The sequence below is a fragment of the Rissa tridactyla genome, chromosome 20 (assembly GCF_028500815.1).
Source record: "Rissa tridactyla isolate bRisTri1 chromosome 20, bRisTri1.patW.cur.20221130, whole genome shotgun sequence".
NCBI classification, from domain to species: domain Eukaryota; kingdom Metazoa; phylum Chordata; class Aves; order Charadriiformes; family Laridae; genus Rissa; species Rissa tridactyla.
Window position 1 is genome coordinate 4,230,337 of NC_071485.1, and position 12,159 is coordinate 4,242,495.

At 56.4% G+C, this 12,159-nt stretch overlaps 1 protein-coding gene across 1 annotated transcript; it reads right to left on the reverse strand.

The window, feature by feature from the left end:
- Positions 1–3,218: 3,218 nt before the first annotated feature.
- Positions 3,219–10,228, reverse strand: EIF4EBP1 (eukaryotic translation initiation factor 4E binding protein 1). Its single transcript, XM_054180831.1, has 3 exons — positions 9,996–10,228; positions 5,009–5,179; positions 3,219–3,627 (listed from the first exon to the last, which is right to left on the reverse strand). The coding sequence occupies exons 1-3, from the start codon at positions 10,141–10,143 to the stop codon at positions 3,596–3,598; spliced, it is 351 nt and encodes a 116-aa protein (XP_054036806.1). The 5' UTR covers positions 10,144–10,228; the 3' UTR covers positions 3,219–3,595.
- Between the last annotated feature and the right edge of the window lie 1,931 nt (positions 10,229–12,159).

The following is a 12,159-nucleotide window of genomic DNA, read 5'->3' on the forward strand; positions in this document are numbered from 1 at the left end:
GGGAGCACAGGGCAGCCTTGGCCCGGCTGGGATGAGGATGAGGAGCTGCGGCCCTGCCTGCCTCCCAGCTCCCCTCGCCGCACACGGGGCCGGACCCTCGCAGCCCCCGCACTCCCCCCGAACACGAGCGAGAGCAGCATCTGTTGCCAGCGACGGCACCGAGCGGCAGCCACCACCCGCGTGGTACCCGCGTGCCAGCCGGAGCCCATCCCTCGGGAGGAGCAGCACGCGGTCGGGGAGGGGATCGAGGCTCAGTTTACTTTGGGCGCACGAGGACGGAGTGAGCGAGAATAAAGGGACCGACGGGCTTATTGAAGGTGCGGGGTAACATTTGTACAAAGGGTGGATGGAGGCAGTAGCTGGGTCAGGGCAGCGTTGTTCGTCCCGTGACTGGGACGCGGAGCAGGACGCAGGCACGCTGCTCTGCCCCGCTCCAGACAAAATGGGGCAGGGACAAAAAACGCGATGACAAAAGCTGACACTTGTCCCTCAGACCTCCCCGGAGCATCCCAGCTGTGCGAGGCAGCCACCCAGGCTGCGTCCCCTCCCGCTGTGCGAGCCAGGGCAGCCACCCCACAGCCTGCGCTTGCCCAGGGGCTCAGCCATCAGCCCCCCCCAGCAGCGGCTCCTCTGCCCGTCAGTGCAAGGGCCAGGCAAGGAACAAACCCCGCTCCAGCAGGGCTCTGCCCGGGAAACACTGAGCTGCCCCTTGCCTGGCTTTGGCAAACCTGGAGCATGAATCCACGCAGGAGACGGCTCCAAAAATGCCTGACTAAAGGATGCGGCACCGTCCGGAGGTGTAAGGGAGGGAGGCGGATGGCAAAGGATGGGAGCAGGGGGTGCTGAGACCACGTGGTGCCGTGCCATGGATGGAGGAGTTCAAGGCACGGGCTTGGGATGAATCACCCCGGAGGAGACGCACACGCGGATGCCACGGCACTGCTTCCACGCATCCACAGCTTCGGCAGCGGCTCGCTGATGTGCCCATGGCCCCAGGGCCCAGCAACGGGAAGCCAGCAGGAGCCCCGGCCCCCCCAGACCCCTCCTTGCACCTGGCCGGGTGCTTCGCAGGGTGCTCGCCCGCTCTCCGAATTATCGGCTATGAATTGCTCTCGGAGGCACCTGGCGCTTTGATGCTCCCCCCAGATCTACATAAGCACGCAGATACCGATGCAAAGCTGTCGCGGGCACGGACGAAATACTTAACACTTAAACACTTGTTACCCTCTAGCAGGGGGGTGGGAGGGGACGGAATTTAAAAGTGTCGCTTGCAATAACTAACACCAGGCAGCTGCTTTTGCACCGACATCAAAACCCGTCACCACCAGGGTCCTGTTCAGGGCTGGGCCACCCCGGCTCAGAAACTCAGCGCAAAAAAAAAAAAAAAGGAGCAGGGCTGAAATGAGCTTGTTTCTCCCCGAAGAGACGCAGCCCTTGGCTGGGGATGGCACCGCAACAGCTTGTGTCCCCCTGGTCAGGCGGGGACACCGGCACCACGTCCCCCACCGAACCCTCACCCCCGGCGGCGCAGCGGGCGCATGGCGGGTGCCAGCTCTCAGGGTAGAACCCCGTCCTGCGAACAGACGCCCTCTCCCAGTGAAACCCCCTCGCCGAGGGGTCCATCCACCCAGCCCTTCCAGTGGCAAAGCCCCCCCCCGGCAATCGCGGCAAACACCCAGGTTAGGGCAGAGCAGGAAAACGAACCTCAGCGCCGAGTGCAGGGACTTAATTATTGCAAACAGCAGCCCACAAGCCTCTCACAGCTTGTGCGGTCTTCCCCAAAGTAACCGGCTTTGGGCAAATTAACATCCACACGGGAAGCTTCCTTAAAACCAGCCCTTCTGTGCCTCCCCCAGAAGCTGGAGGTTGCTGTGACCAGAGACCAGGACGGCTCCGAGGACACGCCAGTCTGAAGGGCCGCACGGCGCACACACACACAGTCTCACCGTGCCATTTCCAGCTGAAAATATTAATTTAGCAAGAAAAGTCAGCGGCAGCCGCAGGTCACGGCGCGCGTCCCAGCAGCTCCTCTCGAACGGCTCATCATAACAAAACCCAGCCGCTGGTGCCCAGCTGCAAGACTGATAAAGTGACACCCGAGGGCAATAAATTTGAATCTGTTCCCATTAAGGTTTCAGAGAAACACTTAATCTTATCTTTAAAAAAATGCAAGTTTATCGGCAGCAGTTGCTTTGTCCCCCGTTTCTTCTGTTACTCATTATTAAAAGCTTGCATATCGTAATGCCACAATTGAGCTTAATTAGCAGATATTTAAACGCTATCTGCCAAGACCGATTTGAGCGGACACTCATTGTCTTTTAGGAAATCTGAGGTTGAGGCCATGTCCCGATATCTTCTCCTTCTTGAGATGCCTCAACCACCAACCCAAGATGCCACCGTCAGCAGTGTCTCTAGAGCAGTAACGCGGCGGCGAGTTGGAGACGGCTCCAGAACACCAGACTAGAACCACAGATACTCGCTCTGGGAGCCCACGTTGACCACCCCCACTGAAAAATCACTTTCTCAAGACGAAAATTCCCCTCCCAAAACCAGACAGGCTTATTTCCAACCTCCCAGTTAAACCCCTCTGCTCCAAAGGCCAGCATGAACTCTTCATCCCCTGCCCACCAAGTTACGAAGTGTAGAACAGCCTGAAAGTTTCCACATGGATTAAAAAACCAGCAGAAAACATTCTAATTAAGCACTCACTCGCATGCTGGAAGAGATCCGCTCTGTTGGGAAGCAGGAATTGCAGCACAGGGCTGGAGACTCGGGTTTTCCCTGGCAGGAGAAGGCAGCTCGGAGTCGGGACCCTCAGCAGAGCTCAGCTACAGGTGGCTCCTCTTGAGCTCGTTTCAGCTGCTTCCACCTGCAGCCAGACCCAGCCCTGCCCCTCGGGGGGGTGGTGAGAGAAGGAACCGGAACACCTGCAGCGCGGCCTTGTGAGAGAACCATCTGGAAACACAGCGGACAGCTTTTGCTAACTATTTCTGGAATCAGGCTCGGAGCCCACTGAAACTTGCTGCCGTGCCCGGGTGCTGCACGGGGGACACAGGCAGATGTTCTGCCAGGAGGGGTTAAGGCCTCTCAGCCTTTGTCTTTCAGGGGAAACCCAAAAGCACGGTGTTTATCTGAAATCTATACAACACAGGACCACCCCACGGATTTTTCTGCAACGGGTTGGTAGTTTCTTGCTGGAATGAAGGACAGAAGCCGTATTTATTGCAGTAATCTCCAAACCAGGAGACTCAAAATGATTTTTATTTCTCCCTTATATTGCATTTCTGTAACTTTTACAGTATTAAAATGATTAACAAAAGCATAAAACTGGAAACAAAACCAATCATTGAGAGTGTCTCCTCCGGCACTCCAAGGCCCGTCCTCAGCAGGGGCTGCGCCCGCGGTCGCAGCCGGACGGAGGGGCCGAGGCTCAGCCCCGAAACAGGACGCGCTCCGTCCTCGGAGGGGAATAGACGGCCTTGCCCAGGAAGCAGGAAGGCACTCAAGGCATGGGCTGCTTTTAAGCCTGGCTGGTGGGGATCCTCAAGACAAGGTCCTGGTTCTTCACTGGATAAGCACTCTCAGGGCACGTGCTTTAGATGTCCATGTCAAACTGCTCTTCCTCACCTGTTCAGAGGGACAAAAACCCCAAGAATTAGTCTTCAAAGTTTCATTAAATACCAAATATTTTATCGAAGAAACAACCGTCAGCTGTGCTTCAGAAATGTGGCAGTTTGGACTTAAAAATCTGCATTCGGGCATCAAGTTTGATACGAAAACCATCTTGTACAAGCAAAACATAAGCTCTGTCCATAGAGGGGAGCTCACTCAGACAAGAGCAGAAGTAGAGGACACACCCTTTAAGTAATTTAAAGGAAAAAAAAAACCCAATTTCCTTGTAAAAAGGAGTGTAAAGAATAATGTTGGTGACAGTCAATGGTACAAACTTCTGTTACCCAAGACACAAATGCACATTTCACAGCTTATTATCCTACAGCTGCTCCCACACTGCTGCTGGCCAGGACGCCGGCGTCAGCAGCGCTCGTCTCTTCCCAAGGACTCTTCCCCAGGAAAAGTCACAACCAGGCTGGCATCCAGCACGCTGCCTGCCTCTCGCGTCGCCAGAGAGGCCAGTGAGCCACTGAAGGTCACAACAGCGTGCAATAAAAAACATTAAGCAATATTGACTCTGGAAAGATTTTGCTCAGAGTGAGCATGGGAGCCAGCTAACGAGCGTTCAGATCTTTATTTTTAGAGAGAAGACAAATAATCGTACTTGGTAGTTTCAGGTTGCTTCATGAAGTAATCTCCCACAGCTTTAAAAAGACCCGTTCAAGAGCAATACTTGCTCACGTTGCCACTACAGCGCCTTCAGTTACGTGCTGATGTGCACAGAGCGGCCAGTGGCCTCTCTTCTCCCGGGGACTGACTCTACCGCGCTGTCTTACGGACACCTGCCAGCTTGTGCTGACCCCCCTAAGACAGCAATGGGTACTGGATAATTGGCACACGCGAATCACGTATTACATCCTAGCTACGAAACGGAGCTCCTTCTACACCAGAAGCCTCAGTGTCAAAAACCAGGCTGATATTAACAACCCCAAACAAAGCCCGCTGGGGGCTGTAATCTGATCTGCTGGAAAAATGCAACGCAGCTGCAAAATGGTCCAGGGCAGAGAGAGGCAGCAACAGCTGCCCCCACTCTCCCACCACAGGATTATTTATTAATCCAGTAGCGTCTTCCCACACGCTAAATTAATGAGAATTAAGTGGTTGTAACAAATTATATTTGACTAATTGAAGAGAGTCACATCACCGGGGACCACAGCAGAACCTAACAACCACAAGCACCGAATTACCTACTAACATCAAGCACACTTTGATTTTGCAAGAAGATATCAGGGTATTGAGCACAGCTCAGAGGGATCTCCTGGCCCTGGTCCACGTGTAAACTTCGCTATTTCTAGGAACCAGCGCCGCACTTCACTGGGTTTTTGCGTGCGCTCACCTGTGCTCGCTTTCTCATCACAGTTTTGGACATGGTTGTTCTCAATCTTCAACTCCTCCACATTTGGGCTTGTAACACCTGGAATGTCCGGAAGGTCAGAAGGTGGTGTTTTGGCAACTGGAGAATTGCGGCACTCCATCAAAAATTTTCGATCATAAATAATCCTGGTACCTGGGAGGGGAGGGGAGACAAGAACAGTCAGTTTTTAGCATTTTGATGCACGAAAAACAGCTGGGCCATCTTCCCACTGGATGTGTAAAGCAACAGCAGGAGTCATCTTTAAAGTGATACCTATTATTTAGCACGTACTCTGTTCATTTTGTGCTACCTTACAAGAAAACCCGATACCATTAACATTATTTGCCAGAAAAAGGTACGAAAGCAACAGGTACCCAAGTACCAGCTAACGCTACCGGTGTGCTGCACGGAGAGAGCACGCGGCTCCAAACCCCAGACCGACGCTGCATGCGACAGATCCAGCCCCTGCTGCCTAACTCAAGGTCCCAACACCACCCAGAGGAAACAGAGTAAGTTGAATTTAATTTCTGCTTGCAAACATAACAGCCTTTTCCGTGCCGTCAGGGGCTGAGAACCTGAGAACCGTGGACAGACACAAGCGCACACACCAGGTAACAGGACGTGGCAGCGCCTCCCTCTGTCACTGCCCAGCAGGAATTCCTGCCCAGGCTTTTGCGGCCAAGAACGTACCTTTCAGAAGACTTGAATACAGGCAGTTGTTGACGCCCATCTGTTTTAACCGTTATCCAGACCGCAGCCTGCTCTCCCTGCCCTACGCAAGCCTCGGCAGGAGCCACAGAGCAGCTCCAGGCATGGATTTCTAGGAATACCGCTGGCCTGAACGGCCTGTTCCTTATAAAGGAATTGCATTGGAAAGAGCTCAAAAACCACACACAAAAAAGGGATCCCTCCAAACAAACCGCAGCCTTAACCCAGAAAGTACTAAAAAAAAATAATAAAAAAATCAGCTTTTTCTTTGCCCACGAGGAAGCCGGCAAACCCCTTCTCTGGATCACTGCTCTGCTCTGGCTCCAGCAAGAGGGAAAAGCAACTTCTCCTTGTGTACTCCCTGAAACACTTGAGCTAAAGATACACACGTACAGGGAAACAACCTCCCGTAAACATCTGTCTGGGAACATTAAACTTGTTTTATTTTGAAGCGTGGCTATAAAATAATGTTGCTTGATATCAGGTTTCAAGAAAGTTCTGCTAACGAGCTCCCAGAATGCTGCCAACCTTTTCCCTGAAAGACTGTGAATTTGAGTTGCTTCACTAGATCCAAGGGGAGACCAAACCCACTCGAGAACCGTGCTCTAGCAGTTCGCTGGATTTGAGAAGTCCGTGAGTCAAGCGTTAAATTCCTGGGAGGTTCGCAGAGGCGAGGACGGGGCTTCCTAGAACTGCAGCTCACGTACCGGGTATTGGGAGCACAGTTCAGGCGGACAAGACCTTCCATGCCTGGTTCACGTTCCTCTGACAGTCACATGCCCAGGGCTTACGAAAGTGGAGCCGGAGCAGCCTCGGCTGTCAACAGGCACGGCCCGAGGCCATAAATGGGCTCCTTCCAAAACCTAAAGCTGAGTTAACAGCAGTTCTCCTCCTGTTTTGAGGGTATTTAGGAGGAAAGACTACACCCCATGGACCTGCTTTGCTCCCGGGAAGCCTTGGGTTATACCACGGCTTCGACACCCGAGTGCCTCGCTGTACAACTTGGGAAGTGGGATGAGAATTTGGATCACTTTGAGCATTTCCATCAGGATGAAGCACTAGGTTTGAAGTCTCCAGTACAACACCTCGGCTCCTTCCCCGCTCCCTGACGGAGCGCAGGCACCCTGTGCTGTGCTGCTCCGTCCCCATCCCATCCCAAGGGCCACCACCTCACTGGCCGAGCCAGCAGCTCCGGTGGCAGCTCCGGGTGCGACAGGCGCTGCAAGCATCAGATCGCCACCCACCCCGCACTGCTCATGGCAAACACCGCGCGCACCTCGGTTTGTGACCAACGGAGCTGGCAGGACTCCCCAGATCCTGCTGCACGTGGGCTTTGCTTAAAGACAATGTCTGTGTGTGCCCTCGGCCAGCGGGCGAGGAGCCAGGACGGGCACAAAGGGAATACTGAGAATAGACTACGCTTAAAGGTCACATCACCTCTTACACGTTCCTCCGTGCTCCTTTATACCGTTTTATTTATCGTCTGCTGACTGCTGTAAGAAAAACAGCACTGAAGACAGGGAATTCCTTCCTTTCCAGGGGGAATCACGGAGCCTAAAGAGAGCTGTGAAGGCAGCTGAAAAAGGAAAAATCGAGTCCTTTCCTCCGATTGCTGGCGCCAAACCAAGGCTCAGAAACCAGAGCGAAACTCTGTTCGCTCACATCAGCCCCACAGTGGGCTGTGCCGCTCCCCTGCTACTGGGATTAGAGGGAGGATGCTTCAGAGCATCCCAACGCGTGGCTGTGCCCTCCTCGGAAGGGCCCCTTTTACCCAAACCGCATTTTTAGGGCGTCACTTCCAACACTTCTGGAGACTCAAAAGCAACCTGCCCAGAGAACTTCATCTCGGTATTGGGCAGAGTGAAAAATATTATGAGGGAAAGCTTGTGTATTTGACCACAAGCAGCAAAGACAGCCCAGAGTAACAGCGGCAATGAAAAAGCTGATCCACCAGTGCCCGACGACTGGAAAAGCAAATGTTCCCGGCTCTTTCCAAGTCAGTAAGCGTGGCTGTTAGGCACACACAGCTCGGCACACTATCGCCGTGGAGCACCACCTTTCCCAAAGCCTTCAGCCACCCAGCACTGCCGCCGTGGGTTTCTACTCCTGGCACCCAGCCCTTTTTCCATCACTCACATCCCCAGCGCTGCCTACAGCCAAAGGGATGACTTCAGCGATGACAGCCCTCAATTCTTCTCCGAAATTAGTCAGAGCACGACAAAACGCACAACAAAAACTTGATTTGCTTCTTTCTTCTGATTCTTCAGATTTAACCTACTGCTTCACAGGAAATCTGACTTTTTTTCAGGGGGCTACGTACATTGAACATTTTCAACGCAAGGACCTAAAATTAGTGTTTCTGAAACACAACATTATTTATTTTCACAGCAGTCTGGGCTTATATGCAAAGGAGTAATGCAAAGTATCCTGCCTGAATGAGAGGCTACATGGGTTAGCAGAAAAGAGACGAAGAAAGCACGGCCCAGGAAGTACAGACTCTCCGAGCCCAAGCTGCATTGGCCCTGCAATATTTAAAGTGACTCTTCAGTGCATTAATCTGGGGAGTTTGCTGCGAAATGCGCTGATAATGTTTTCACGAGAGCTCTTCCAGACTGTAGAGGACAAGGAATTCTTGGCAATAGCGACCATGAAGGCAGACCAACCACCCAAGTCCTGCAGGAGTTTTAAATCATTCCTCCTTTTAGCACCCGAAGGGCCAGCGCCCGGACAAGGTGTCCTCACACGGGCTGGGGACAGCCCAACAAGCCGACCAGTCACGAGAGCACTGTGGGTTTTGCCAGGTGCACACACCCGAACAATAAACACCATTTGTGTTTTTCTCCTCCACGCTCTAGATATTCATTAACTCTCCAGAGACGATCATCCGGGCAGGCTCATTACACCGTACAGCGCTGTTAATTGTTCGTTTCTATTCTGTTATTCGGAGCGCGTGAATATAGCTGAGAAAGTCATTCTCCTATCTTTCATGGCGTAATTACTGCAAGTGCTATTTAAGTACTTCAGTTATTGGCTGCTTTCAGAGAAGAGAGAACATATGGCAAAAATAACACTAGAAATTCAGTTCCCCAACCAAGCTTTTCTGCGCAAACACAAAAAAACAAGTGAGTCAGCAATGCTGACTTCCCCCCTTCTCCGAATTTAACCCCTTACGTATTGTGCTGTAAAGAGACAGGAAGGTCTGAGGGACGAGCAAAACATCATCCACCGCCTCCCATTTAGTTTGTTCTTTTGGCTGAACTTCAAGTACAGTTTCATCATTGCAGCTGCTCACATTGCTCTTTTATGTAGCAGCACAAAGGGAAAAAAAAAATTACTAAAGGTATGGAAAAAAATGACCTCAAAGCACCAATCTGCGGGAGCGCGGGCAGCTGCCGTAACTGGAAATACCCCCAACCGATCTGGTGGCCGGTGTCATCATCCGGAACAGCAGCCGCGTGTCTCGAAAGCCAAACTACTCAAAATAAACAGACGCTCCAGCACGCGACGTGGAGGCAAAACCTTTCAGATGGACAAGCCCTTTGTAATGCGCTTTGCACGTTACATCCCTGCTGCAGCATGTGGACATAGAAGATGCATGAGGTGTCTCTAAGATGAACGCCACACGTACGGGCTGGGTGCTCACAGCCCCCCGCAGCTGCCTCCGCTGAGAGCAAGCAGCGAGCACAGCGAGCACCCACAATCAGTTTATTCTTATTTTTAGATGAAATTCCTAAGTGATACCACCCCGGCAGTCACACGCAGCATGGCGAGTCTGCAGCAAAGGCAGAGGGAACCAGCCCGCTCTTTGTGCGGCCCAGCACCGTGCTTTGAGATGTTAGCGAAACTTGGGAGGAGGAAAAAAAAAGAGGCCCAGGGTTTATTGACTGCCAGGGAAAACTGCAAATATGAGAATTAATAAGTAACCCAAAGCAGAGGATGGGTTTGCTGCCTGCAAGGCGCCCCAGCAGCACAACCCGCCTTGTTTTCCAGCACGGACACCCAGGCAGCTGCTGTCCCGCTGCACCGGGGCGGGTGGAAACCCCCCGGCTCCCTCGTTGTCCCCCCCCGGCACCGCACCGGCCGAGCTCCGCGGAAATGCCCGGCCCGGGGGGACCCGGCCCAGCCGGCACAAGGGGCTCCCCCCGGACACTCCCAGCCCCGAACAGGGGCCCGTCCCGTTCCGCACCCGCCGGGCTCGCGATCGAGCATCCCCCCCCCGGCCCCGCCTCAGGGCGAGGCCCGGCCGCGGCCCGCCGCTCACCGCCCGGCGTGGTCCCAAAGACGGTGCCCCCCGGCGTGGTGCTGTAGTCGCCGGGCGGCAGCGGGGCGCCGTCGGGCAGGGCGAGGCGCTTGCCGGGGCCCGGGATGTCGCGACTGGGCGTCTGCCCCTGGCAGCAGCGGCCCGACATGGCACCGGGACCGGACGCTGCCGCTGCTGGTGCCGCCGCCCTGCCCGCCCTGCCCGTCGCTTCCGGCCCGGGACACGCCCCTTCCGCCGCGGGGGGCGACGGGAAACACAGCGAGGGGCGGGGCAGGGGCGGGGCTTGGGCAGAGCGGGGCGGGGACTGGTCGGAGGCTGGGCAGGGGGCGGAGCTTCTGTGGAGACAGGGCGAGGCTTGGGATGAGGCGGGGCATGGGCGGGGTTTGGTCTGAAGGGGGCGGGGCCTGAGCGTGGCGGGGCGCGCCCGGGCGCACGATGGGTCCTTCTGCCCCCCGGTCCCGTTCCCCCCGCTCCGGAGCACCCACCCCCTGTGCCCCCCCGGGCCCCTTCAACCCCCGGGGCACTCACCCCCTGTGCCCTCCCGGTCCTGTTCAACCCCCGGGGCACTCACCCCCTGTGCCCCCCGCTTCCGTGTTCCCCCCGAGGCACCCAGGCCCTGTGCCCCCCGGTCTCGTTCCCCCCCTCCCCGGCCACCCACTCCCTGTGCGTCCCGATCCCATGTTCCCCCCGCGAGGAACTCACCCCCTGTGCTCCCCGGTCTCGTTCCCCCCCTCCCCGGGCACTCAGTCCCTGTGCCCCCCGGTCCCGTTCCCCCTCCGGGGCACCCACCCCCTGTGCCCCCCCATTCCCAGGGGGCGCGTTGCCCCCTGCCCCCCCACCCTGTGCACCCAGCGCCCTGCAGTGACCCCACGGGGGGATGCTGACAGCACTGCCTCCTCCCCACGGGGGTCCCGGCCCTCTCTGTACCCCACCCCGGGGGTGCCCCCTCCACTTGGTGACCCCCACCTGCCCCACGTGGGGCTGCAGCCGGGGTGGCCGCTCTGGGAGGTCCTGGGTGGTCCTGGTGTGAACATTGTTGGGACAGATGTCATCCCCCCTAGGTGGCAGACCCCCATCCCAAATGGCTCTGCCACCTCCGGGGGGGCTCGGAGCAAACGTGGGACCGGCCAAGGGGGCCACACAGTGCCTGCACACATGTCCGGCACCCCCCATGCCATGCCCCGGGTGGGGTGCTGGGACAGACCCTCAGCAGGACTGCTCTGGCTGGGCTGTTCGGGCCTAGAGGTGGTGAAAAAAATAGTTTTTTTCTTAAAATTCTATTAAATAAACCATGTAAAGAGAAGCTGAAGTGCAGAGGGAGAACAGCGGGGTGGGTTGGACTTGCTGTGCCAGAGCCCCAGGCTGGGCGGGGGGCAGAGCTGGGATGCCCTGGATGGAGCCCCAACGCAAAGCCTCTCCGAGCATCCTTGGGCTGGGCAGACCCCGCTCCCCCCCGCAGCACCACCCTGCTCACAAGTGTGATGAGTGCCAGCAGCTCAGCCCTGCCTGCCGGATGGAGGGAGAGGGGCTCCCTGAGCTTGTCAGAGGGGTGGCACGGCCGGGAAGGGGGCAGACCCCCACCAGTGCCCCCACCACCCCAGCCTGATGCTCTGCACAAGGCAGCCGATGCCCATCCGCGTTTCGGCAGCATTTTGGCAGCGTTGGTGAATGGTGGTGGTGGCCGGGGCTGTGGCAATGACCGGCTCTTGTCCTGCCCAAACCCCTCCATCATCCTGGCTCCAACAGATGGAGCTCGGCAGCCGCACGCCGAGCCGGACCCTGGCCCAGGGCCTGCAGCCGGGCACGGCCAAACCAGCAGCACCTCGCTGCCCTCCCTCCTTCCCTGCCTGCTTCGACCCACGCCTGGCTCGGGCAACCCCCAGCCCCGCTGGCTGAGCCAGCTCCCACAGCCCCCCAACCACTGCCCCATCCCTGGGGGATGAAAGCTCATCCCTGAGGAGCCGCGGTCCAGCCCTGGGGCGCTGGGGGTCCCTGGGGGGCTCCAAGCCCTTTCTCCAGGGCAGCATCTCTGTGACCAGCGTGGGGGTCTCCTGCCAGGCTGGGGGATGGAGAGGGGTGCTTTGAGGGGTCTGCTCCCCATGGACCCTTGGCACCCCAAGCAGGCTGTGGTGCCCCCCAAGGACCTCCGGGACCCTGGGCAGGC

Bases quoted from the DNA above. Each gene is read 5' to 3' on its own strand.
- EIF4EBP1 (XM_054180831.1), bottom strand. From the start codon at position 10,143: ATGTCGGGCCGCTGCTGCCAGGGGCAGACGCCCAGTCGCGACATCCCG. The intron at 5,180-9,995 runs GTGAGCGGCGGG...CTCCCCTCCCAG, and splicing joins CTTTGGGACCACGCCGGGCG to GTACCAGGATTATTTATGAT. The intron at 3,628-5,008 runs GTGAGCGCACGC...CCCTCTGAACAG, and splicing joins TGATGAGAAAGCGAGCACAG to GTGAGGAAGAGCAGTTTGAC.